General features: G+C 49.3%; 1 protein-coding gene across 1 annotated transcript; it reads right to left on the reverse strand.

Annotated features, from left to right (window-relative positions):
* Positions 1–26,521, reverse strand: LOC144724652 (ly6/PLAUR domain-containing protein 1-like). The gene is made up of 3 exons (XM_078603950.1): positions 24,279–26,521; positions 12,514–12,651; positions 1–911 (listed from the first exon to the last, which is right to left on the reverse strand). Exons 1-3 carry the CDS (start codon positions 24,325–24,327, stop codon positions 607–609), a joined length of 492 nt encoding a protein of 163 aa, XP_078460076.1. The 5' UTR covers positions 24,328–26,521; the 3' UTR covers positions 1–606.
* Between the last annotated feature and the right edge of the window lie 1,016 nt (positions 26,522–27,537).

Genomic DNA, 27,537 nt, shown 5'->3' on the forward strand with positions numbered 1-27,537 from the left:
TAAGTCTTTAATTTTTGTTTATTTCGTGTTAAAACATCACCAGGAAAAGCCTTTGTGGAATCTTCAAGGTTCTGATTTGGGATTTTTGGACAAATCCTTTTTGGAGCATTTTTGTTGTTGTTGTTCTTGTAAGAGGAAACTTGAGTGCCTGGAGAAAATCTCTGCTACATTGTTCACCAAGTGAGTGTCATCCGCATCACGTTCCCGGATAGAACCATCTACACGGAACACACAATCTTGGCAGGATGCGTTTGCAGGCGTCCCATGTTGCTGGATTAAAGGGAGGTGCCATCTCATTCGGCGGACATACCTCTAAGGGGCAATCCTTACAGCTAAGCCATCCAGTCACGTGGATAGATAAGCCATTACAAGTCAACGATAACCCAGGCTCCTCCTGGTGCTGGCACGTGCCTCCTCATTCGCGGACGTTAAGCAGTTGCGTAATTTCCACATCACGAATAGCAGAACCTTCCACTCCACCGCCCCCCTCTCTCAACTTTTTGGACAACCACGGTTTAACTCTCCCCCTCCCCTCCCCCCCAGCATTGTGCGGCGTTCGCCAGACAACGCCTTCAAATCTTCACCGTCAAGCGCGTCGCCCGTCCGCTACGGCGTTCGCGACGCGTAGGCAGGCCGGGACGGAACGTCGGTCCAGAGGAGCGCAGAGCGGAGCGCGCTTAGGAACAGGCAGGCGCCGGCCAGTAGTGCCAGTGCCGGGCGCGCTTGACTCGTCGCGCCCGCAGAACCGAAGACGACTCGACGCTTCAACGATCTGGGACCGTTGCAGAGTGGCGTGTTGCAGCAGCTGATGCACACGGAGCGCACTCGGCCCGGCAAGCAGAACGATTGGTAGCCGGCCGAGGCGATGAGACACGCGGCCGATGATGCGCACGACTTGCGGTAGAAAGTGCCTGCAACGCAACGCACGTTCGGAATGTCAGCGCAGAGTGTGTGACGACTTCATGGCAAAATGTTGTACTTGACTGCTCACCACGACTGGCCCCCCGCCCCCCACCAACAACAACGTGGCGTGCTCTGCCCTGTATTGCGATGTGTGCGCGTGTGGTACATAGGGGCAGTCCATAAATGACGTCACGCAAGTGCGTGACGTCATTTATGGAGGGAGGGGGGGTCAGACATTTGCAACGATGTGTGACGAGAAGGGGGGGTTGCGAAATGAGACGTCACATCAAAATGCGCAACTTTAAATAAATATAGACAACACGTTCTACTTAATTAAATAGACGTTTTAATAAATGTTTTCTCCTACAACATCAGAGTGCATTGCCACATTAAATACGCACTACAATGACAATAGTTTAAAGCGATTTGAAGCATGTTTTTTTTTTTTGGGGGGGGGGGCAGAGCTTTGTGACGTCATATTTGAGGGGGGTCTGACTTTTTGTGACGCCGTGTGACGAAGGGGGGGGGGGGTCAAAAATCGTCCAAAATCACGTGACGTCATTTATGGACGGCCCCATAGTGTGGGGTGGGGGGGGGGGGAGCGGCAGTGTAGGTGGTGAGCACGCAGTTGACTTGAGTTCGATCCCTCGATCGTGGCCCACAGCGGATTATCTGAAACCGATTCTGGCCCTCCCCATCGGTCAGCTCGGACTTAAGTGAGGTGGAAAATTGTAATTGTCAGCGCTTGCGGAAGACAAAGGCGGCCGGGCGTGGTGTCGGTCACCCACCCCCTCGTGCGCCCATGCCGGCCCTCGTCGGCATTCGCGAACATCACTTGTCCACACGGTCTGTTACATTCTAACGTGGGGCATCTTTGTCTTTGTGTACATAAGTGGGGAGCGGTGGTGCAGTGGTGAGCTCATTGCGCTACGAAATCACGAACTTGAGTTTAGAATCTCGCTTCATGGCCAACAGTGGAGAATATCTGAACCGGTCCTGGGCCTCCCACCTACGTCGACTCAGCACTGGGGAGACAAAGGCGGCCGGGTGTGGTGATTGCCATTCCACCCTCTCGTGTCACCTGCCGACCTTCATAGTACTTGTCCCCACAGTGTTAAAAGGCTATCCGGGAGATATTTATGCTTGTTTCCTAGCTAGGTAAATAGGGTTTATATTATTGGGTCTCTCGGTGAAGTCACGTAGATAGGTTCAAAGAAGACGACCGCTTGTGTTGCGATCGAAACGTCGCAGTGTTTTGTTATTTTTTCATAATAAACGTTTTTGGGTTAGATCGCGTTATTTATAAATGTGTCGTAACCCTCCACCACCCGACACGGCCATTCAGCAAAAAAAGTGTCACGTTGACAAAAGACAAATAGTTCACTACTTTAGCCCACCGGTGTGTTGAAGAGCAGAGCCTCACCATTCTGGCGATTTGCCCGATGATGCTGGATGCAATTACCAGCGAAACGTCGTACTCAAAAATTGTAAATGTTGTGGTTTCACTTTTCAACACACCGGTGGGCTAAAGTAGTGAACTATTTGTTTTTTGTCAACGTGACACTTTTTTGCGGATTGGCCGTGTCGGGTGGTGGAGGGTTACGACACATTTATAAATAACGCGATTTAACCCAAAAACGTGTATTATGAATAATATTGGTCGCGAAAGCCTACGTGTTTTGTTATTTTTTGTTATTTTCTTTGAACCTATCTACATGACTCTACCGAAAGAGCCAAGAATATGAATTCCTGCATTCACGAAAGCTTTAAGTCAAGACACAGGTTTTTTTTCAGGTATTATCTCATTTAGGTATGACGACTTCACAGCATAATGTTGCACTTTGCTGGAGTAAATAGTCATACATGGAGGGGAAGGAGGAGGGAGGAACCTGCGGATGACGTTAAGATTATCTAATTGCATCTTAACGTTGTATAGGGAACGGGACATTCAAAAATATATATCCAATTCAGAACGAGGAACAGTGTTGTAAAATGTGCTTCTATCGTGACATTGAATGCAATCGCATCTAGCGACGTTTTGTTTCATGTTGTTGTTGACGCAATTAACAGAGCTCATCCGCCAAAACGCGCCGTGTCGCCATGCATTTGGATCTCTGGCCGAGCGAGCCAACTCCCTTGGGCGTTCGAGAACAGCTCTCGGGAGCGGATAACCGCAGAGCCATATTCTGAGAAACTCTTCATCAAGGGACCTCGGAATCCACAGTTGCCGAGGGTGGCACTCTCCCAGCCGCTCTGCATATGACAGGCATCCCAACAATGTTCGCATTGGATTGCACGACGGGCGCGTGACGAATGTCTAAACTCACTTTGCTCAGCAATCAAATGGCCCCGAGATCATATCTCAGAATAATGTTTCACAGATGTGGCCCGAAACTGTCGCCAGCCCTCGGCTATTATATAATCAACTGTCACCAGCTCTCGGCCATGATATAATGGAACAGACAACCAAAGAGTGAGCCTTTGAATGAAGACGTTCCGTTATAGACATTTATATCCGCCCAATGTTCGGTCGCGCTTGTGCCGTTCAATGCAAGCCGTTCGGCCGTTTGATTGCTTTCGCTCACGCTGCTAATCAATGCTTAATGCACACAAGTCATTACTCTTGAGTTTTTGTTTAACAGAATAAAAAAAACCGGAGACGTTATCTCGTTCACTACATCTGCGCGTGCGCGCGTGCGCGTGCGTGCGGCACGTGCGTGCGTGTGGCACGAGCCCCTTCTGCGGGTCTCAAGAGGGCCCGATCTAATGTATGCTAATGGTCTTTTTTTTTTGCCTCCCGATTTTTCTCGTGTTCAGCGAATTAGGAGGGTCAAGAAACGGCCACGCGCAGCATGGCGAGGGCAGCCTCGGCATCCTAAATATATTTAGCCATCCTGATCATTAAAGCGACGCTGTTGGTAAATGCTTAACGCAACAACAAAGGCACGCGATGATTTACAGGAAACATTTTGACGTCGACGATTAATGAACCGGCGCTGCTGATACACATACTGCGCGGTGGATTTGAAACCGCGTTGGAAATGTGAAAGGTTAACGCGCACTGTGAGACGGTTTGCAGGGTTCATGTCGCCACGCCTCAGACGCGGGATCGTGGCATTTGCTCCGCTGCTAATGAATTCACTGTGTAACAAAAACATATTTATTTTTTGTGCCTGGGTAGTAAGTGCTATTTCCTAATTGCGTATGCCTCAAAAGTAGAGAAAATGGTTGTTATTACCCACAAACTTTGCTTTTGTGACCAGGACAGTGATATTTAGAAATTTACATATTTTCAATGAGAAAACGTGCGCATTTGTGTCATTCCTTCCCATACAGTCCTGGTCACAAAAGCAAAGTTTGTGGGGAATAATAGCCATTTTCTATACTTTTGAGGCATACACAATTAGAAAAATGACACTCACTACCCAGGAACAAAAAATCGTGTTGCATAGTGTTCTGCAACAAACAATTCGGAGCGTCTATCGTGCGCGCCATGGAAGTAACCGCGAACAGCTCCTTAGATCAGCTCCACATGCCCGGAGCTTTTTCAGCAACTGAACCGTTAAGAAGAGGCTCCCGGGCACGCGGAGCGAAACGTCGGGCATTGTGCCAGACAGCAGCAGCAGCAACGACGACACCACGTGGTGCAAACTCAAGGAGATATACGCAGCACCGAGGCAGTGCGGTCGTAAGGGCCGTCCGCAGGGAGAGAACGGGATTGTGGGTGGGTTGCAGGGCCCGGGACAAATCACATCGCGTGGGGGGGGGGGGCCCGACGCCTTCGAAACAAAATGAGAAGTACTGCAGTGATGTCGAAGGGTGCCCCCACCCCACCACCAAGGCGCGGGGCGCGAGTCGGTCGGCTCTGACAGAAGTAGTTTATTAGAGCGTCTTGGAAAGATACGGGTCCTGGCGAACTGCAAACGCCCGCCTATGTTTTCGAGAGTTTAATAAACTAAAGTAGCATTGTTAAGTTCTTCAGCAGTGGCAGTCAGCATAATGGGAGCCAGGATACACGAGGATCATCTCTTGGAAACCTTCCAAAACGAAAAAGTTTTGTTTTTTTACATTTGTACATAGAGACGTGATTTCAATGGAGATTTTCTCCCGTAGGTTTGTAAATGTTTTCTTGTCACTGAGAGGAAGAAGAACCCCCCCCCCCACAAAAAAGAAATTGCTACGTGTCTCTGTGGCATGCGAGACGTTGCTGCTGCCATGGAAGTTTAATCGCGAACAGACAGAGACTCTTTGCCAACCTGCAATGCAGCATCAACGAGGCGTCCACGCAAGTAAGCAACCACTGCACCAGTGGCAGTCTTGCGAATGAGGGTTTGGTATTCTCATGCATCTGACGGAAGAGACCTCACTCCAGCCGAGTGTAAACAAAACATCGGCGTTTGGGGACTCGTGCGTCCAGCTGTGCCGCGTTGGATTGCTTTAAAAAAAAATAGTACGTGTAAGACTTGCTTAAGCGGGTATTGTAATTTTTCACGCTTACATGTGCATGAAGCCCGCATATAACAGGGAGCCTAATGTTTGTTAATAATGTCAGGGAATGCGACACCTTTGCTTCGCTGGTGCAGGAAGAATTACCTGTCTTTTTTTCACTGTAATTGAAACAGAAGGGATGGATGGGGCGGATGATAAAGAGTGGAGTGGCTGTCGTGGGGATTTCGTTTAGGAAGCGGTAGTGCTTCGGTTAGCGCACTGCGCTACAAACCCGGTCACCCGAGTTTGATTCCCGCTCACGGCCAACACCGGTGACGATTTTATCTGACTCGTTCCTAGGCCTCTTCTAGGTCGACTCGGTTTCAAATGAGTACCTGGTGCGGTGCGTTAACATCTCCACTGGGGAGACAAAGGCGGCCGGGCGTGGTGCTGGCCACCCACTCCCTCGTGTGCCGTGCCAGCCTTCATAGGTGCTCGCTAACAGCACTTGCCCCAACAGTCTGTTAAGCCTTTACGGGGGAATTTGCACTGTGGATCTTCATGTGCAGTGTTACATTAGATGTTTTATTACTTTATTTTAATGTTATAATTTATCACGTAAAAAAAAAGTTGTTCAAAAGTTGAACATGTTGGGGGGCTGAAACGTAGCTCAGCTTTAAACATGGGGGGGTGGAGTGAGTCAATGGCAAAACGACGATCAATCGTTTAATGGGTTTTCGCTTACCGAACAATGTTTTCGCGTTTGTGAAACGAGACACGACTGTAAAAAAGTCCATCCTTTTCGTCTCGAATCAAATCCAACGTCATTTATTCCAATCGTGGGCTCGCTGGATCTCACTGCCCGCCACGAGATGGATATTTCAGCAATGGCCAATTCAAATCCAAGCCCACGAAGTGTGTTGCGAAGGGGCACCTCCAATGCCACCACCTAGGCCAACAACAAGCCGCCATTCCAATTCACGTGAATCGGGACAACCAGATTCAAATGACCTCCTCCATCCCTCCGACCCACCTCGGCTCCCCTCTCACTACCCCGCACCTCCCACGCCCTTGCACCACCCAACAAAATATTTCACTCACCAGCCACCGCGTTGGTTATAGTGCGGAATGCTGACACCACTGGTCACGCAACGATTCATTCACCCACTGCTCTCGGCCCATCACACAACAAGCAGATATTCATGTTGCCTACGGAGGTGTTATGGGCCCATTTTCAGTTGGGTACCTACTTTGCTTGTCTGATTTTAAGATTAGATAAGGAGTCTTATGTCTGCAAGATGTCTGCAAGACATAGACTCCCGCATAGCCTTAACAGATTGTTGGGGCAAGTGCTGTAAGCAAGCACCGATGAAAACTTGCACAGCACACACGAGGGGGTATATGGCCAACACCACACGCCTCGCTGCCTTTGTCTCCCTAGTGTCGATGTTTACACTGTTCCACCAGATACTCATTGAGGCTGAGTCGAGCTAGGGGAGTCCCAGGACCAGTTCTGGTGTTGGCCGCCGCCGAGCGTGAATCGAACGTGGGTCGCCGGCTTCGTAGCGCAGCGCGCTAACCACTGCGCCACCGCTCCCCCCGCATGTCTGTGCAACACACGGGGTCACCAACAGAGAGTCAAAAATAAAGAGAGGGTCGGGTGACGATGGGTAGGCGAGTTTGAGAACAATCCAATCAGGGATGTGCGAATACGTCCGCAGATGACACAGGTGAAGCCGCAAGGGCCACTGCAAATACGCCACCGTAGCACTCCCCACAGCTTTGTCTGTCAACACGAACGCCCACGCACAGGTCAAATCCCCGGGGAGACGGACGACCCATTAACATAATAGTGAATCACGGTGGCACACTTGGCGCTCTGCGTTCGTGTCAAAACCAGATGAAGTCACTTCACCCCGGCCAGCTTTTGATATTTCATTGACATCATTGTCACCAGCCATGTTCAATCCCATTCCACTGTGCTGTCACCACCACCACCACCACCGTCTATCGCAATCCTGCGGAATAACAATTCCATTAGTCCCCAAGAATATTTAGGAAAATGTTTGTCCGACAAAATGTGGGGAAAAACACTGGCTCCTTGTGCCGAAAGCGATTCCGGTTTTATATATTTCCCGAGCTATCTTTCCCGAGTGAGCGTCAGTTGTTCACTCCAGCCCGTGCATTGTGCCCGCCATTCAGTTCCTGCCTCGTGACAGCTTCACAATGCAAGCACACTCCTGCATCTACCAAGATAAAAAAAACTTTAATAAAACACCAAGCATGTGGTTACATTGTTTATTTCTTATTGGAATGATAATAACGTGCTTTATTTACCCAGGAAGGCCTCTGAGACTCAATACTCTTTCCAGGATGATCCTACAGATGGTGAGCAAATTAATGTTTTAAAATAATAATTATGACAATGCCATTTATTTACACATGAAAGCGTGACTGAACCTCAATACTCTCTTTCAGGAGGGGGTATGTTTGGCTAAGTACATGAACGAGTGTTTGACATGTTGGACAGCGAGAATCAAAGTTCCCAGGGAAAATTTAAACACACGAGAGGGTAACACTTTGAGCTCCACATAGACAGATTGAATCATCCAAACGAAACTTTTTTTAGCATTTTACTTAAACTAAACAGATTTTTTCATTTTACCAGATAAGGCCCACTGAGCTGTGTAGCTCATTTTCAGAAGCGACCTGGCCACAAATGATGGCTCAACGAAATGGCTTATTATTGCGTGGACATTTCTGGCAGGCAAATACTGTAAACGCGTGTTGTTGATTCTAAATGTGGTGGGAAAAGCAGGGGCAAGCGGAGACAAAACCACGCGATCACGGGGAGAACACGCAAACTCCAAATATACAGGCGTCAGTACCGGATTGAACCAACGACCTCCTGTATACTAGGCGAGGTATCTTCTTGATTCTTTCGGTAAAGTCACGTAGAATGGAAATAATAAAATAATAAAAATAAAACATAATTAAATAATTCTCACGACGTTTCGGCCACAACGCAAGCAGCCGTCCTCAGGTGAAGAACAGGTCTGTCGGAAAGACAGCGTCTGAATGACGCTGTTTTTCCGACAGCTCTGTTTCTTCACCTGAGGACGGCTGCTTGTGTTGTGGCCGAAACGTCGTGAGAATTTTTATTTTATTATATTAATTTTTTATAATTTTATTATTTCCATCCTACGTGACTTTTCCGAAAGAACCGAGAAGATGAATCCCTGCAGTCACGAAAGCTTTAAATCGAAAAATTCTAGGCGAGGTAGTTAACATCTCGACACATCGTGACTGCCATCTCCTGGCTACCTCGCAGCAAATTTGTACCGGTTCTCATAAAAGTTCCCGCTTCCTCTATGTTACTTAAGTTCTTCCTCCTGCTCGCGGTCCACACTCGGGTGTGGCAGGGAGACGAAGCCCTCCCTCTCAACCCAGGAGCACAGAGTTCGCGAACTATTTATCTACCCCTCTCCCTGCGTCGCGGTGTGTGCTCTGTACCTGGCTCTTGTTGAAATATAGCAAGCACGGCTTTCGAGACCAATGTCATCCATGATACAGGTTTTTTTGGGGGGGGTCAGATCGAGTAAATATATAAATGTGTCGTTAAACCCGCCACCACCCGACACAGACAATCAGTAAGGTTGGTCACGTAAACAGAACGTGCTAATTCGTTACTAGTACAGCACATTGGTGCGTTGGAAAGCAAAGCCACAACATCTTCCACACACTGGTGTGTGTCGGGTGGTGGCGGGTTTAACGACACATGTATATATTTACGCGATCTACCCCAATAAAAAAAAACCTGCATTATGGATAGCCAGCACATGAAAACAAAAAAGTAAATTATCGCACGAAGCACTCGTCACAGTCCAAAAGTTACTCTTTCCATTCCCTATACGCTGGCGTGTATGAACTGTGTGCCCTGCCCTGGAGCAAGGGTACACGTAAAGGAGTGCTTCCAATAAAAACCAAAATGAAACCTCCGCGTTCATCTCTTTGGCATTGGCTGGAAGGGAGCCGGTTGGCCTTGTGGGCGATCGCCCTGGACGGGAGCTGGCATCCAAGTCGGGAGACGCCGCCGTCAAATGATTGGACCAATCTCCCACCCCCCCCCCCACCTCCAAACACGCCGCTGATGGTGCGCGCACCAGGGCAGCACGGCACGGGGCCACCGCTGGCTTGCGTTCCGTCGGTGCGCTGCACCAAGACTTAAAAGCTGCCCTTCAAAAATTAATTCCGTTAAACAAACCACAGCCCTCGCAATCTGCTTGCTACAGCACTCGTGTCTTTGGTGGGGGTGAGGGGTCTAATTGACGGCTGGATCCTTCGATTCATAAGGGCCCCCCGATCTTTCAAGCCCACCTTTCGAATAGAGATGTGAACATTGGTGGCCGTGATGTTGCAAAATATTCAGAACGGGTCATCTGCTGCGAGGGAAGAGCAGGCTAGCAGGCCGTTGTCGTAGCCTGCTATCGTTCGAATGTGGCTGTTGATTCCAAATTGTCACCGACACAGATGCTTGGTGGCAGGCTACGTGCATCAGAGGGAGCGTGCACGTAACGTTAAATTGATTACTCGATTGAAATCAACTCTTACCCTCGCGGTAAATGCATCGAAATGTGCGTATGAGAAATTCGCTATTGTGCTTGCAGCGTGTGTAAATTATACACACGGGGAGTTACTGAAGATCACGAAAGGTGGACAGCATCTGTCATATATATGAACCGTCGGTTATGAGGATGACGATACTGCCTAGACAGAGACATTTAGATACGCAACTAATGATGCAATTTGGCTCATGGTATGAACGTGGTCGTATGAACGAAACAGAAAAAAAAAAAAGACATTTCCAACGAGATGGTGAAAAGTTACGTGAGAATAGAATCGAGTCTTACGTGAAAGCACGGCCACAGATTGTGATGATTCCCTTAAATACCTCACGGAAAGCCGCGGCCCAAGATGACATCATATCCGACCGGCACAGGTCCGCCCTGACCGATTAGCATCATCAGGCGACAGCCAGATTTGTGGAGAAATCCTCCTGTTTCGTTCTTAAATAGATGGAAACATGTGATGTCGTTACTTGTGAGCCAATGCATATACATGCATTCATCATTGTAATTACCGGCGAAACGTCGTACTCAAATTGTAAATGTTGTGAATTACCTCTCCAACACAGCGGTGTGATGTACTAGTAACGAATGGCCACGTTCTGTTTACATGACAACCCTTACTAGTTGGCTGTGTCGGGTGGTGGCGGCTTTAACGACACATATATACTATGAGACCTCCTTTACCAGTGGCAAAATATAGTAATAGGTTTTTACCCTTTCAACTGGTATAAAAACTGACACCTTTATACAAGGCATCATGTTTGCAATAACCACAACACAAGCCTTTTGGCATCATCTGGTCCAACACCAATGGAGACTAGGCTCTAAGAAAAGCTGTCTCGGGTGTGGACCAATCAACTTCAAGGACAGTGCATATCATTATCATTATCAGAGTTGTTTCTTTTTGTTTGCATTTTGACTGCTTGTGTTGTGGTTATTGCAAACATGATGCCTTGTATAAAGGTGTCAGTTTTTATACCAGTTGAAAGGATAAAAACCTATTACGACACATATATATTTACGCGATCAAACCCAAACGCCTCTATCATGGATAATATTGGTCGCGAAAGCCTACAATGTGTTCAACTAACTTCCGGTCAACCCATAGCACGTGGGTCCCTCCCGTTATCTCCCTGCCTTCAACACTTGACATTGCGACAAAGTGCACAGTGCCTGGCACAAGACGCTGTGGTTACTTCACCGCCAGGCTGAATTGTCTAGCCCGCATGTCGTGCGATCGCACGTCCAGGCAGATTATGTTTGGTCTGATAGAGAGGGGGGTAAACTGACACAGCGCGGGCTCGAGAATAGAGATCTGGTCCAGGAAGACTGAGCCGAACCTGTCAAAAAAAAAAAACTTCCCAGTAACGTCTTTCATCAGGGGAATCATGAAACACACGGTTGGCAGTTGGTAGCAGCTGCCCTCCAGCAATAGCGGAATTCGGCTGAGGGATGTTCACATGCACGAACAGGGCAACCAGTTGGTTAAAACCAAAGCAAGGTAACATTGTGGGGAGAGTGCAATCGGTGCATCTGCCAGTCATCTCAGTCGGTTAACCCGTAACACCCGAGTCTGTTCCGTGACCGCCTGCCAGCACACTTTAGACACTTCACGTGGTCTAAAAGTGCACCTAGCCTGGCGCAAGTGCACCATGGTGACATTGATACCCCATTTCCACTAGCAAACCAAGAGCCACTACCAACGCGGGGCCATCACGGTTTCGGGGTGGTTTTTCCACTGGTTATGCCGAACTGGAAGGAAGAATGCGTGTTAAGGTGTTATCGGCCAATTCATGAGTGAATACACGTGGGAGAAAAACCGAAGCACCCGGAGAAAACCAACACGTGTGAGGGGGAAACACTCTATCCCATACAGAGGGAAGAGGTCAAAGTCCACATTTTTGCTTGACTGCCTCCTTCCCGGCAACGTACGTACGTTCAACTTCTTTCGCGCCGTACGTAGCCAGCCGCGCTAATCGGTGGTGCAGGGGAAGGACAAAGAACTAAAACACAAAAAGCACTTCTCAAGAAATGAGTTTTTAATCGAGATCATTTTAAAAGTGCATAAAAGCCAGGCTTGACGCCTCATCGACGCCCACGGGAAAGGAGTTTTGCAACTTTCGATTTAAAGCTTTCGTGACTGCAGGGATTCATCTTCTTGGTTCTTTCGGTAAAGTCACGTAGAAGGAAAATAATAAAATAATAAACATATAACATAAAATAATTCTCACGACGTTTCGGCCACAACGCAAGCAGCCGTCTTCAGGTGGAGAACAGGTCTGTCGAGAAGACAGAGTCTGCCTTCTCGACAGACCTATTCTCCACCTTATTATGTTTAATTTTTATTATTTTATTATTTTCCTTCTACGTGACTTTACCGAAAGAACCAAAAAGATGAGTTTTGCAACGTTGTGTGGTCCACCAACCCTTCGCCTTCCGCAGAGCCGGATCCACAAGGCCACAGTGTAGTCCAGTGGCGTTTCCACCACCGGTGCAGGTCCCTAGTGAGGCGAGAATGTTGGTGTGCGCGTGCATCCTCGACTGCCCGCCTCACCCTGCTCTCTCACCAGCACCTCCTTCTGACACGCGTCCTGCACGTTCACGGTGCAGTTTGCCACATTCTCCGGCGCTGAGCAGTCGTCGTTGAGCCTCAGCTCCTCGCACTGGTAGCACTGGATCTGCAGCGAGTGTCCTGTACAGGGCAGGGCACGGCGGTGGGAGACAAGAGGAGGGGTGAGAGGCAAAGATGCCGTGGTCATGTTGGCGGTAGTGCCTCGATTCCAGAGGACCAGAGTTCGCAGTGATTTTGTTATGCTCCTGATCTCGTCAAGGACCGTAAAGCATCAATCCTCGCAGCGGCGGATTTAGTTTTGCCATCGAATAAAGACGGTTACCGCATCGCGCGCTTTAAGATGCGCTGCTGCGGCCGTCTGGAACGATTTTCGTTCCGATACTCGGAAGCCACTGGGAGCTATGCACTTTTAAATCTAGATAGGAACGTGGAATTTCCACCACTGGCTCAGAGCCGTAAAGCTATAGACTAGTGTTGCTACATGCCAAATTGAGTTGGAATGGACTCTGAGCTCTTTGAATGATGAAAAGGAATTAAAGTAATTAAACAACAACAATACGAGGCAGAGATAAAGGGTCTATTGTGAGCGTCCGAGCTTCAGTTCACTCTTCTTTGAGACGAAGCTTCAAACGTACTTGGGGCACTCAGCCTAGGGAATATGCATGAAAGTTAGAATTTTTTTTTTTTGGGGAGGGGGTGGCGGCAGGGGGTGGGGCATTCGAATTTTCAAGAAACAAATAGACTTTTTTCACAGCCGGTACAATGCAGACTGTTTAATAAAACTAAATTAAGTAATAATTGTTTTCATTACCCCATTGCATCATGGTCCCACAGGCGTGGAGGGAGTGCATTTGCCATTTCGACTTACGGCTTTACTGCTGGACCAGTCCTATTAGCGTCTAGGTTGACACACATAGATAGTACTTTACTCAGTGAGGCGCTCCTCATGTTATTAAACCAATATGCAGTTAATTTTAATTTATTCTAATTTCTTTCCGCGCATGAGACCCGTGTAGCCGGCAATGTATTTTGACAGTCACTTAGAACATTGAGATTCGGGCTATTGCATCAGAAGGCATACTTTTCAAATGAATACCATGACCATCACCGTTGCATCATAAGCTATGATCAATCCACTCCTGGATGAAGGGAGACCACCCAGAAGCCGTCGCCATCCCGCATGCTGCTTCAATGTCACGTGGAATGATGTCACTCGGTCCTGACATTTGCCTATGACGAATTTACCCCTCAATACCCCCCCCCACCCACCACTCCCTTATATTGTCAAATGTTTGAAGATAACCAAGGTTGAGGCCAGGTTAGCACGTGGGTGGGCTAAAAAAATCCTTGGAAAAACCAGATACAGAGGGGTGCCACGGTGGCCAGATTTTCACTGCCTCGTCTGCAATGCAGGAGTCCGTGGGTTCGATCCCGACCCTGACACCTGTATATTTGGAGTTTATGTGTTCTCATCGTGGTCGCGTGGATTTTTCTACCGGGGTCTCCGGGTCCTTCAGTTTTCCCCTCCACATTTAGAATTAATGTGCGTTTAGATAATTCGGCTGCGATTAATTACCACGTGATATACCACTTCGTTGTGCTATCGTTTGTGGACATGTCACTTCTGAAAAAGAGCTCAGTCGGCCTTATCGAGTAAAATAAAACATTTTTTAGTAATATTGTAGGTTTTCGCTGCAAGGTGGCCAGAAGGCCATCCAGCTAATTGATTCTCGAATATATCTGTGACTGTATACTCCTCATAGGCAAAGGTTTTCTCCTTGTATTCCAGTTTACTCCCACATACCAAACATTCTTAATGCAGGACCATCCTGAAAAAGAATACTGCATTGTGATTCGACGAGGCTTTTTATTGTTAAATAAATACTTATCCCACTCTATGGCACACTGCCTACACCGATTATAAACTGGTATTGAACCATCACTGCATGAAATATTTGCCTGAGTGAAAAAGTACCCTGATCCACAACAGTCCATGCTGGGCCGCATATAAATATTTTATATATTTTTTTTCCCGATATTTCATTACATATTAATTACATGGGCGAGGACTCTGCAGCAGCACGCTATGCCATCTTAATTAAGTCTAAAGCTTTAGCAAACCGCCCACATGCCCCTACTGCTAATTGTGGAATATGGAGTCGGCAGGCTGGGCGAAGGTGCGTGGGAGATTTTTTAATTTTTGTTCACGCTGGGAAACTGGGGAGGAACACTTCCAGAACTACTTCACAGTGATTGCATCACAATCAAGGTTGACAAAATAATACCCAACTGCTCCCCCTCCCTGCCGTGGAGCCTAAACAGGTAAGTGCTGTTAGTGAGCATCTATGAAGGCCGACACGACACACACGCGGGGGTGTGCGGCCAGCACTACGCCCGGCCGCCTTTGTCTCCCTCGTGATGATCTTTGACACCGCACACCAATTACACATTGCGAGGCTGAGTCGACCTAGGGGAGGCCCATGACTGGTTCAGATAATCGTCACTGGTGACGGCCGTGAGCGGGTATCGAACTCGGGTCGCCGGGGTCGCCGTGCAGGGCGCTAACCGCTGCGCCACCGTTCCCCACACACACACAAACATGGCCGATGCGCTGTTTTGTTTCCAGTCCAAAAGGCAAGGCTGAGAAAAGTGAGTGATGATAGGCTAAGAAAGAGTATGATCCAACACCTACCGTCGCTTTCGACTCCAATAGAGCAAGTTTCTAGAGAGAAAGATTAAAAAAAAACAACGCGTAATTTATGCACAGGGATCCGCGTCATTCAATTCAACCAACCCCTTAAACCCGGAGCTTTCTGCGGTCTAATTGTATTTTTTGTTTCTTACTTTGAATACGAATTACGTTCGTTGAAAACCAACGCACGTCCATCAAACGTACACATTGTCAATCACTCTGAAAGGATTCGCCCTTCGCGGCACAAATGGTTATCGCCGCACGAACAAAGCCAGCGTGGACCTCTCTGTGACATCCCCACCGGAGGCCGTGTGATCATTAGGCAGTAAATATTCCCATTGAGTCGCATCGCTGCCATTACAACAACAATAATGATGATGATGATTATTATTATTCACTGTCCGCTGCCACTGCTGACAGAGCTGGCAAGAGCACGCGCTTTCGTTGGATGTAACTGCTGAGAGGTTCATTCCTGCTGGGGGGTTGGGGGGGGGGGTGGACTGGGGGGGTGGCTGATGTCCTGGGGGGGGGGGGCTGGTGGCTTGGGGGGGGGGGCTGGTGGCCTTGGGGGGGGGGCTTGGGGGAGGCGGTGCTGGGTTTTTTTATTCCCACCGTGGCTCACTTTTTTTTTCCGCCGCATTTTATAAAAGCCAAGTCGTTTGGAGCCCGCATCATTACGGACGTAATTAAAGTTGAAACATTGGTGCGCACCCAATACGGCAATAACAAAAGACGCGCAATCAATGTGTGGGGTGTTTTTTTGGTTTTGGTCTATTTCTGTGTGCGTGTGCGTGTACGCGATGGACCGGCGTTCGGCAATGATGTTAGGGGACAGAGATACACGCTGCTGTGGTCGTGTTGATAGTTTGCACACTTGCACTGAGCAATACAGAGGGTCCGCCTGTTCGATCTCCCGGCGTGGCGGGTACAACAAATGGGTCGAGTTTCTTAAATAACTCTCCCCCCACTTCACCCGGCAGAGTGAACGGGTAACCACCGCATTTTGGGGGCGATCGGCAGGTCGTGTGTGGTGGGGTAAAGTGTGGGGGGTGCTGCCTGATCTTCGTGGAAGAGGAGGCCGAACAAACGCCCTCCGGAAGGGATCTCCAGAGCTGCATCGAGTGAAGGCCATTCTGCCCAGCATTGTTGTGAATGAGCGCTCCTTTTCACGCTTTGAGCTAATGCGAGAAATCCTTAGGTGTTAGAATAAGGGTGTATTTATTTATTATTTATGTGTATGTGTAAACTAGTAGAGAACCCGTTGCCCTAAACAGTTGCCATGTTCACACTCCTCTCGCGGTCTTGTACGAGGGGTACTAAAAAGTGTTTTTGTGTTTACACAATATGTATTGTGAGGTTTTTCGTTTTGTTTAATATTCCCTAGCGTTGAAATAATATTCTGGCGCAAAAAACCAATGGCTGACGTTAAAATAGGAGCACAAATTGAAGAAGTTTGAGAAATGTTTAAATGCACCGTGGTCAGCCATCTGTATTGGTTACTCTCGCCTCTTTGATGTCGTTATCTACCATCGTTATACTGGTAGGAACCTCCTGGTTACACCAGCCCACAGGGGATTATTGTGTCCGTCCGTCCATCGTGCAGGGAGGGGCTGGGTGGGGAGGGAGGGGCTGGGTGGGGAGGGGAGGGTGGGGAGGGGCTGGTTGGGGAGGGTCGGGCTGGATGGGGGCTGGGTGGGGAGGAGCTGGTCACCCCGTGGTACCCTTATAAAACTCAACGTTTTACCTACTCACGCCGGCTTGTGCCCGCCCTCACAGTCGGCCATATTTGCGGAATACACCACGCCGCCGTTGACCCTGGCCATTGCCCGAGCAACCCAACGTTCCTACCAGCTCCCTCCGCAGGAGGAATGTGTGTGTTGCTGGGAAGCGTCTACCGAAATTATTCCGCCACTTCAATTCAACTCAACGTTTATTTTGTGACACGGAAATCCAGTTTAGTCAGTTACCCCGCTAGTTTTTTTTGGTGGCAACGGCTCGAAGTGGAGCCACTCACAGCGGAGTTCACATCGGAAGATCGGAATATTTATTCATACTGGAGGAATCCGATGATCTATAAAATATCCTTTTCACAAATGTATTTTCGGAGCGGGTAAGAACGTTACAGCAACAAACAGTACAAAAACATGAGAGTAGTGCAAAGTACAAGAAAGGTAAACAAATCACACAAACACACACGAATAAAATTCAACCATCGCCATCCTACCAGACAAGACAAAGGGTATTAACTCATTTTTCAAAAGCTACCTGGCCACAAATGATAGCTCAACAAAGTGGCTTATCATTTGGACATTTATAGCAGCAAATTCATCTAAATAGTCTTAAACGCATGCTTCTAAATGTAGAGGGGAAACCGGAGGACCCGGAGAAAAAAAGAATCCACACGACCACGGGGAGAACATGCAAACTCCAAATATACAGGCTTTAGGGTCGGGATCGAACTATCGACCTGCTGCATATCAGACGAGGAAGATGATATCACACCAATGTGACGCCCCTTAAATAAATGTATTGTTGGGGTGTGCTCAGCAGCCAGCCAGGAAGCTGGTAGGAACGTTGGGTTGCTCGGTCAATGGCCCGGGTCAACGGCAGCGTGGTGTATTCCGCAAATATGGCCGACTGTGAGGGCGGGCACAAGCCGGCGTGAGTAGGTTAAACGTTTAAGGGCACCACGGGGTGACCAGCCCATCCCCACCCAGCCCCAACCCTCCCACCCCCCACCCAGCCCCACCCTCCCCACCCAGCCCCTCCCCACCCAGCTCCTCCCCACCCTCCCCTCTCCACCCAGCCCCACCCCTCCCATTTTTGTATGCACGACGGACGGACGGACACAATCCCCTGTGGGCTGGTGGAACCAGGTGGTTCCTACCAGTAATATTCTTCTTAGTAGTACAATATAGACTCCAACTTGAGAAACAGCAACGCTACCAATGAGCCGAGCTCACACATTAATAGCAATCTGCTGCAACAACGAATTTCACACATAATCTGGGTTCCTTTCATTTTTGCTCGATTCCAATTTGTCCCATCGGCGCTGTATCACAAGTTGGAAGAAATTTAAATTGGAAACAATGGAGCTCCCGCAGAATTACTTTAATTCTAAATTTACTTTAATCGGCCGCTGTGATATCTTGAAGATGCCTCGCAAAGACAGTTCATGACGTGTTATTGAATGTAGCCAAATCAAGTGGGGGGGAAAACTCCCCCACAATTTAATGGGATGGCTTTTTTCGTGCAGTCACTGGTGACCAGGCTGAGACCAATCCATGAGCTAAGCTTGAGAACCCGGGTAACCATTCGTGTCCGCTGAAAATTGAACCCAGAATCTTGGCGAGGCCAGCTCAGCTTGTCTGAGCCCTCAGCCACAAACACGGTCTCCTCACGCTGTGTGATTCCTTAAACTTGCACCAGCCATGTTTTTGGTTCACAGCAATCGCAGGAATGCAAGCGCTGCAGAGAAAGCACTCATTATCTGCTGACAAGTGTCTTACAGTAGTGGTGGGCTAATGAAAAGCAATTGCAGGATTCACTGCACACAATCCTGACTTGAACATGTCAAACAATGACCCACAAAAGACGCATGCCATGTAGGCTGCCCTGACAGCGAGGGTAAGATCTCTTAGCGGGCACCTATTTAGGCAGGTTGACAAGTGTGTCCCTGTTGTTTTGTTCAGGCCCGTCTGGCACACGAGATGGCGGTGACGCCAAACCCTGCCTCGGCTGTGGCTCACAAACAGGCACACGTGATTCTGGGTTAACCTGGGAGGGAACCTCAGAGCAACGTTCAAATTACAATGTTCCCATCCAGTACGCTACCAGCCAGCCACCTCCTATTGTCTCATGAGTGACGTAGATGGATGTATGTTGACCTTCTTTAACACCATACGTAACCAAACCGTGCTTATCGGAGGTGACGATGGGGTTGAACACATTTTGACCGCGGTCTCTTACGTTAGCCACTACTACCGCATCGTTCAGTGTCAACCCCTATTCATCTCGATCACCCATGCATCTGCCGATGCATGTACGTAGCCAGCCGATTAGCACGTTTGGCTACGTACATGCATCCGGTTTCCTGTCCTCCCTCCTTACCCCTCGTTCCCATTGTATCGCATCGCTCAGTACGGGATCCATTGATGACTACATCCAATTATGGCTGCATCATCATCATCAGCAGCAGCCTTGATCTGTCAACTGCTGGATGGAGGCCTCCCCAAGCCGCTACCGTCTATCTTAATCCACCTAACATCCCCATTGGGCGCATCACCTGAATCGAGGGGGGTTGAAACCTCATCCTTAGTAATACAAGCCCCCCTGCTGCGACGAGCAAACAACTTCAATGCCTCATTAAGAGCAGTGCGGCTGGAGCAATTGGAAGCAATTACGTGCCAAGGAGCAAATATGTTTATCAAGTTTATTGGGTGGGAGGGAGAGGAGAGAAAGAAGCCATCAATCACTTACCCCTGTGCTGTGCGGAGCTGCATTGCAATGCACGGGTGCAACGCTGTTGTGCGTTCGTGTCAATTCTATGCACACAAGCGAGCAGTTTTAGGAATCGGTGGGGATTATATCGAGTGTGCAGGTGGTGCAACTGCGCCGAGCGCCCATGGGCCAGAGGCGCCGGTCTATGACGAGAGGGGTGGGTGGGGAGGGGTGGGTGGGGAGGGGGGGGGGCCACTTAAAAAGGGGCCCTCATCCCATTCACAAGGGGTCACTGCCACACTGATGCTGTAAAAATTTTTATCAGACGTTGCAAAAAAAGTGGTGGTGGTGGCGAGTTCACGATTTTAATGAAAAGACAAAGTTTTGGATAACGCGTAACACCACATTTGCTCGATCAGCGTGGCGTGTGTGGTGGGGTGGAAGAGGAGGCCAAACACCCTCTTCACAAGTGCTCTCTCGAGCTCCCTCCAGCAGTGACGGTAGCGAGACATTTCTGGGCGGCATCCCTTACCCCCTCACCCCCTCAACCCCTCTGTCGGCAGATCGTTCCACCGTTAAAACGTTGTTGAACTCATCTTCTGAGGTTGCACACAAAGATAATCTCTAAGCGTCCAATGTGGAGAATGTGGGTAACAAAATCGATAATGCCTCCCTCCCGTATATTTGCCTCTTTTCCCGCAGACTAAAAAGGTCCCTTCAGCCACGCGGCATTATGGAAGAGCATTTTAACAGCGGCAATTTATAGTTTATAGACAACGTGTTTTCAGAGTTCACGTGTGCACGCGCTCAGCATTCATGGACTATATAAAACAAGCTCACGTTGCCGGCGCTTCTGAATGGCTCACAAACGATGTTAAAGTTAAGAAATACATCCACAAAGCAGTCCTCGTCACGTTGCCTCGCAGACTCCGCGTCCGTTGAATAGAAAAACGACACTCGGTCGTTCTGTAAAGCGATGATCATACGTTAAGCGAGTGGGGTGTATCCCAGCTGCAGTTTGGCCAGTGAGACCCTCCCCTGCCATTCCCACCGACATTCACAGAGACCCAGAGGATGTATGCAATAGGCGGTCAAATCTTTTTTTTGTATAATAATAATGATCACAATGGACAGTCTCTTTGCAAAACAACATCTGTGAAAATGAGCTTTATAGCCCATCGGATTAACTGCAATCTAAATAGAGATTCTGATTTTAACATTAAAAATTTAAATGAAGGCCACACTCCGGTGTTGATGATCGTTGTTAATTGGCATGTTTTGTTTACGTGGAAAACCTTACGAATTGGCTGTGTCGGGTGATGGCGGGCTGAACGACACACTTTTATTTCGCGTGATCTAACCACAAAAAACCCCCTACATTATGGTTATCGTTGTTGTTTGACCATGCTGCACTACGCCGGACAGTTCCAATTCGCGAAGAATGAGGTGGGGAAATTATTTCGTGAATTTGTCACGCATCAACCTGACGTGAGATTCAACAACTCATCTCGTTGGGTGTAGTAGAGCCTCAGTGCGCTCTCTGCTGCGCCACCGCTCCTTCTATCAAGGGCAATCCGTTGCAAGCGACCTGCGGGCTGGCAATGCAACGTTTGGAACACGAGAGCGTGTCCCCGAAGAAGCTTTAGGCAGCGTTTGCGCATTTGACACAGGCAACGCACGGAGCACAAACATAAATTTCGCACGCAGGGCCACGCATTATGCAATCACAGTGCACGTGGGCATCACGACAATCACGGCATCTGTTCCGCATTCTCTCCACAACCCAAAAGAACACCCATAGGAAGCAATCACCCACGCGGCCAGAAGTTCGTATTTAGTTTCATTACCATGCCAGATGCGTGGTCTGCCTTGAACTCATCGACGACAATCGATGCTGATTAACGCATGCATTCTCACAGTGAGCAGGCGTTCTATCCAAACACTGATGTGTCGTCGTCGTCGTTGTTGTTGTTGTTGCTGCTTTTAAAGTGGCCACTCATATACTCATGGTGCCCCATATATATAATCATCCATTATTGAATACTTATAATTGGGCAGCAGCTTGTGCTTTGTCAAAGAACAACAACAACCAAACCACTGCATAATATCCAGACAGCTCTGGCTGAAATTAATCCCTGAATAAATAACATTGACACACGCGCGCGCACACTTAATCACGTGAATATGTAATCATATGCATTTTATTCCTCAAATGTTCCAAATTGGCCACTGTTTGGCAACACGTATCGTATCGAGATCATAGACTCTACGGGGATGATTTTTGTTTGTTTGTTTGTTCGAAATCTCGGCGTGTGATTGTTTCAAAAAATCTTTTAAATATCATTCAGGTTAGGCGGGGGTTTTTTCCCCCATGAACGTTATCCCAATAATGATTTCAGCTTGTAAGGCTCACAGTATTCACTCACTCTCGAAAATAGAACGACTTGGAGGCTTGAGGAACCACAAGCAGGAAGACAGCCAGGCAGTGAGGTGGCGTCAACCATTTCCCAAGCTCTGCTGTCCTCTATACATTTAAGATGTTTTCAGAAAAATGTATGAGTGAATTTCGATTTAAAGCTTTCGTGACTGTAGGGATTCATTTTTTTGTTTCTTTCGGTAAAGTCACGTAGAAGGGAAATAATAAAATAATAAAAATAAAACATAATCAAATAATTCTCACGACGTTTCGGCCACAACGCAAGCAGCCGTCCTCAGGCGAAGAACAGGTCTGTCGGAAAGACAGCGTCTGAATGACGCTGTGAGAATGATTTTATTACGTTTGATTTTTATTATTTTATTATTTCCATTTTACGTGACTTTACCGAAAGAACCAAGAAAATGTACGAGTGCTTATATGTGGTAGGAGACCCCGGCACATCCGGGCGTACGCGTATGTGACACTCAATACCACGCAGACGGGACAGGAGGAGTTCAACATTGTTGCTGTGTTGGCTTCTTTTAGGAAGGCAGGGGAATGGCTTTGCCACGATGCCCACGAGAATTGAGTTTTACATCCGGCGATAATCCACCAACCCTGGCTGCCTCAAGTGCTGCAATACAAGGCGTGTATAGCCACGGCCGCCTGGCTCACCTAGACCATAACCCCAACATTCAATCACGCAGCAGTTTGAAACTGTTGCAAAGCCCGTCGACTGAAAACGAAATAATAAACAACGGCCTGCCGTCAATCCGCTGTTGAACTATGCTCTCGCCACGCCGTGTTGGTTGTGGGAGTTGTACCGCACGACCAACCATACTTCACCACCGCTGCAGGTGCGTGCAGGCTGTTCAAGACGAATGTTGGCCCAAGCCGGGTTCATCACGTGTCACGGTGCCACGGACAAGGACCTACGTGAGGCCACCAGGTTGACAGTGCGATCCACACAACTGCAGCCACTGCCGCGCAAATTCCAAGTGTAAAGCAACGTTTGATGACCCTTATCGAGCGCTGACTGATAGACACCCGAGGGCACTATTTGGGGGTGCTCGAAAGGGATTTTTTTTTATTTGTAAACGATACACATCCTTATCACAGTTATTGGCCTTTTCGTGTGAAGCTAAGAGTAAGCAATCAGTGTGTCTCGTAAAACTTGAGTAATCACGTTGTTGTTGTTGTTGTTGGCGTGAGCAGCAAATCAACCCCGCACGCCCCAGTTTATATCCCGCGCAGATACAGAAGGGTCTATAATATAGGTGGTTGTTGTTGTTGGGGTTAGATAGAAGGGAATGTTATATGCATGACGGCAGTATTGAAGTTTGCTCATACATACCCGTGGTTAGTTTATTTAGACGATAGCGCTTCGCGACTAGGAATAATCACAATCATCAGCCAGCATCACTCCACTGCTGGATGATTTCATTACACGTAATCCACAGGCGCTTGATCTGCGACCCAATGCGCAGGGCAATGCGATTGATGATAAGATGCCACAACTTTTCGCAAAACGTCGGTGGAAATGTGCTGTTATGGAAATGCTACGGATTGAACATTTAGCATTGCCACACCGTTGTGTTCACATACAGTATGCGCACGACACGAACGCCTGTGACATCGCGCCTGTGGTGTATAACTCTGCGGTGTTCGGCACGTGCAGCGAAACGTCGGGCATCGTGCAGAACAACGCGCGGTGCTGCAGACCCGATGGCACCTGGGAGAGCCACGCGTACTCTTGTCACGTTACCCACAATTAGCCGAGACGGACAATCGCAGCCCAAAAAACAAAAGACAAAGATCCCCCGTGTAGCTTTTAAACAGACTGCTGCGGGCAAGGGCTGTTAGCACCTACGAAGACCGGCACGGCGCGTCACGCCCATCCGCCTTTGTCTCCCCGGCGCTGATGTTTTACACCGGGGACCCGTTTAAGGCCGAGTCAACCTAAGGGAAGACCAATGACCGGTTCGGATTCTCGTCACCGATGTCGAACTTGGGGCGAGGGGAGAGGAGGAGGGGATGGGGGGGGGTCTCTTCCCGGGGCTTCATGGCGCAGTGAGCCAAACCACAAGCCCCACCGCTCCTTCCCGACACAATCCCACACACGCGCACGCACGCACGCACGCGCGCGCGCAACACCGCACGCGCAAGGGAATAAACGCGCGGGTGGCCATACGAACTCACCTGTGGCGAACAGATGTCCCCAAAGTAGCAGGCACAGGGCGCCGTGCATATTCGCTGTCGCTCTCCTCGGGGTGGATCTGTCGTCGAAATGATCCGTGCGGAAATGTCCTCGGCGCGGCCGAAGGTCCAGCGGCGGGCACGATCGCGAGCCGCGCCAGCAACGGTGGATGTCGAGCGGAGTGCGTTCGCTGCCCGACTATTGCTTGCATTCATGGGGGTAGCCTCGCGACGATGATTATGGAAGTGTGGACGAAGCCGGAGGGCGAATGGGTGAGGCGGTGTTTGTTGGTTGGTGGGGTGAGTGGTAGGCGAGTGGGGTGAATGGATGGGCAAAGTCGGTGAGTGGGTGGATAAGCGGATGGGTAGGTGCGCGGGTGAGTGGATGGTTTGGTAGGTGAATGGGTTGGGTGGGTTACTGAGCGGACGAGAAGGGAGGTGTTGCGAATTGATAAGCAGGTGAGTGGATGGGTAGGTATTGGTGAGTAAGTGGGTGAGTGGATGGGTAGGTATTGGTGAGTAAGTGGGTGAGTGGATGGGTAGGTGAGTGGATGGGTAGGTATTGGTAAGTGGGTGAGTGGATGGGTAGGTGAGTGGATGGGTACGTATTGGTGAGTAAGTGGGTGAGTGGATGGGTAGGTATTTGTGAGTAAGTGGGTGAGTGGATGGGTAGGTATTGGTGAGTAAGTGGGTGAGTGGATGGGTAGGTGAGTGGATGGGTGGGCGAGTGGATGGGTAGGCGAGTGGAAAAATGTGAGTGCAGTCAGTTTAAGTTGATGCGTGGGTCAAGATGTAGCGAGCACTCAGCTTTCTGTGCGATCGGTTGTGTGCCACGTGTCTCTGCCCGTGTGAGGTTGCGAGCTGGGCCAATGTTCGCAAGGGATGCGTCTGCGACAATGTGTGTTTGTGGTTTGCGTTGTATTTGAATTTGTCTTTGTGCGTGAGCGTATACGTTGTGGACGCGAGGTCGTGTGTGCATATGCGTGGTTTGAATTGAGAAGCTGTGTACGTGACGTTTCGTCTGTGTGTTTCTGTGGGACGCTAGTTAACAGCCGTGTGTGTGTGTGTGAACTTGTGCTGTTGTGTGTCTGCGTATCTGTGTGTGTGTGTGTCTATGTCTATCTGTGCGTGTGATGCAAGTTGAGAGATGTGTGTGTGCGTGAGTGAACTTGCATGTCGGTGTGTGTCTGTGTGTACGTCTTTGTCTATCTATCTGTGCGTGTGATCTAAGTTGAGAGCTGTGTGTGTGAGTTAACTTATGCCGGTGTGTCTGTGCATATGTCTTTGGCTATCTGTGCGTGTGTGTGATGCGAGTTGAGAGCTGTGTGTGTGAGTGAACTTGTGCTGCTGTGTGTGCGTATCTGTGTGTGTGTGTCTATGTCTATCTGTGCGTGTGTGATGTAAGTTGAGAGATGTGTGTGTGTGCGTGAGTGAACTTGTGTGTCGACGTGTCTGCGTAGCGGCACGTGTGTACCCACGTGTGCGGCGTGAGTTCAAGCGCTGCGCGTGAGATTGTCGCTCTTGGATGTCGACTACCTTCACGCAAACTCCAACCGGGGTGCTTTAGTTTGTTTGATGAGCCGCGGACCGCCTAGTCTTCGTCGTCTTCCTCTGCTTGCACGGGGAGCCACCGTTCACAGAGAGCTGACGGCGGCACAGCCCGCTACTACAGCGCTACATCGCATCCCACCCAGTGAAGAGCGACCCACACAAGAGACGACAGAGAGAGACAGACAGAGAGAGAGACAGAGAGACAGCCCGGGTGGAGTTGAAGAGCCGTCACGCTGTCGCCGGAAGAACTCTCAACGGCACAGGCAACTACGACGAACAACGAGCATCGCGAGTCGTGATTGCAGCGCAACTCATCGGCTGCGCATTCACTTCCAGGCCGATAACATCGGGGGAATCGCCGACTTCTGCTGCTGCTGCTGTTGCTTGCTACTTACTGCTGCTGCTGTTGTTGCTTGCTTGCTACTTACTGCTGCCTGCTGCTGCTGCTGTTGCTGCTACTTACTGCTGCTGATGTTGTTGCTTGCTTGCTACTTACTGCTGCCTGCTGCTGCTGTTGTTGCTGCTACTTACTGCTGCCTGCTGCTGCTGTTGTTGCTGCTACTTACTGCTGCTGCTGTTGTTGCTGCTTGCTACTTACTGCTGCTGCTTGCTGCTGCTACACGGGAGTGTGTGATGATGCAGACACGTCGAGGCTTGACCACCGCGCAGCCCTCTTTGCGCATGGAATAATAAGCGAAGTTGGGAGAAATCGTTGCGAAGAAGACACCGCGGAGGAGGAGGAGGGGAAGGAGGAGGAGGAGGGGTGGTGGAGGTTGGGGAGGAGGATGGTTGTGATGATGATGATGGGGGAGACGCAGCGACCGAGAAGAGAGAGAGAGGGGGGGGGTGAGAAAAGGCATCGTTCCCGGGCTCCAGAGAACACATCACCGCCACTGTTAAGATTATCGTGCGGGATGCGAGCCCCACACTCTACGTGCAGTGTGCAGCGGCAACCGCACCGCGCGCTTCATCCACTGCGCACTGCATAGACTGCACGGTCGTGAGAGGGTGACCGGGCACTGGCCACAGTTTGCGGTGCCAGGGTGCAGTAAACGCGCCGAGCCTTTGGACTCACGCCTCTCCACTGCCGCCAACGCCTTGGCACGCCGTGACCATACTTCACCGCGCTGGGGCGGGTGCGGGGTGTGTGGAGGAGGCGGAATGTCTTTTGTTTGCTGCACTGCGCGCGCTCTACTGCCCACAGCGCCCACTGCACTCGTCTCGTCCGCTCCGCAGTGGTCACCCAGCGCCAGCGGCTCTCGCAGGGCTCACGCCCGATGATGAGCTTCACGGCTCTGCCGGGCGCGTCTCTACGGGCACAGTAATGTGCAGTGTTGCACGAGAACAATAGTGCAGTGTTGCACGAGAACAATAGTGCAGTGCTGCACTATAACAATAGCGCAGTGCTGCACGAGAACAATAGTGCAGTGCTGCACTAGAACAATAGTGCAGTGCTGCACGATAACAATAGTGCAGTGCTGCACGATAACAATAGTGCAGTGATGCACGATAACAATAGTGCAGTGCTGCACTATAACAATAGCGCAGTGCTGCACGATAACAATAGCGCAGTGCTGCACGATTACAATAGTGCAGTGCTGCACGATAACAATAGTGCAGTGCTGCACGATAACAATAGCGCGGTGCTGCACTAAAACAATAGTGCTGCACTATAACAATAGTGTAGTGCTGCACTATAACAATAGCGCAG

Source organism: Lampetra planeri, chromosome 21 (genome assembly GCF_965212315.1).
Source record: "Lampetra planeri chromosome 21, kcLamPlan1.2.h2, whole genome shotgun sequence".
Lineage (NCBI taxonomy): Eukaryota > Metazoa > Chordata > Hyperoartia > Petromyzontiformes > Petromyzontidae > Lampetra > Lampetra planeri.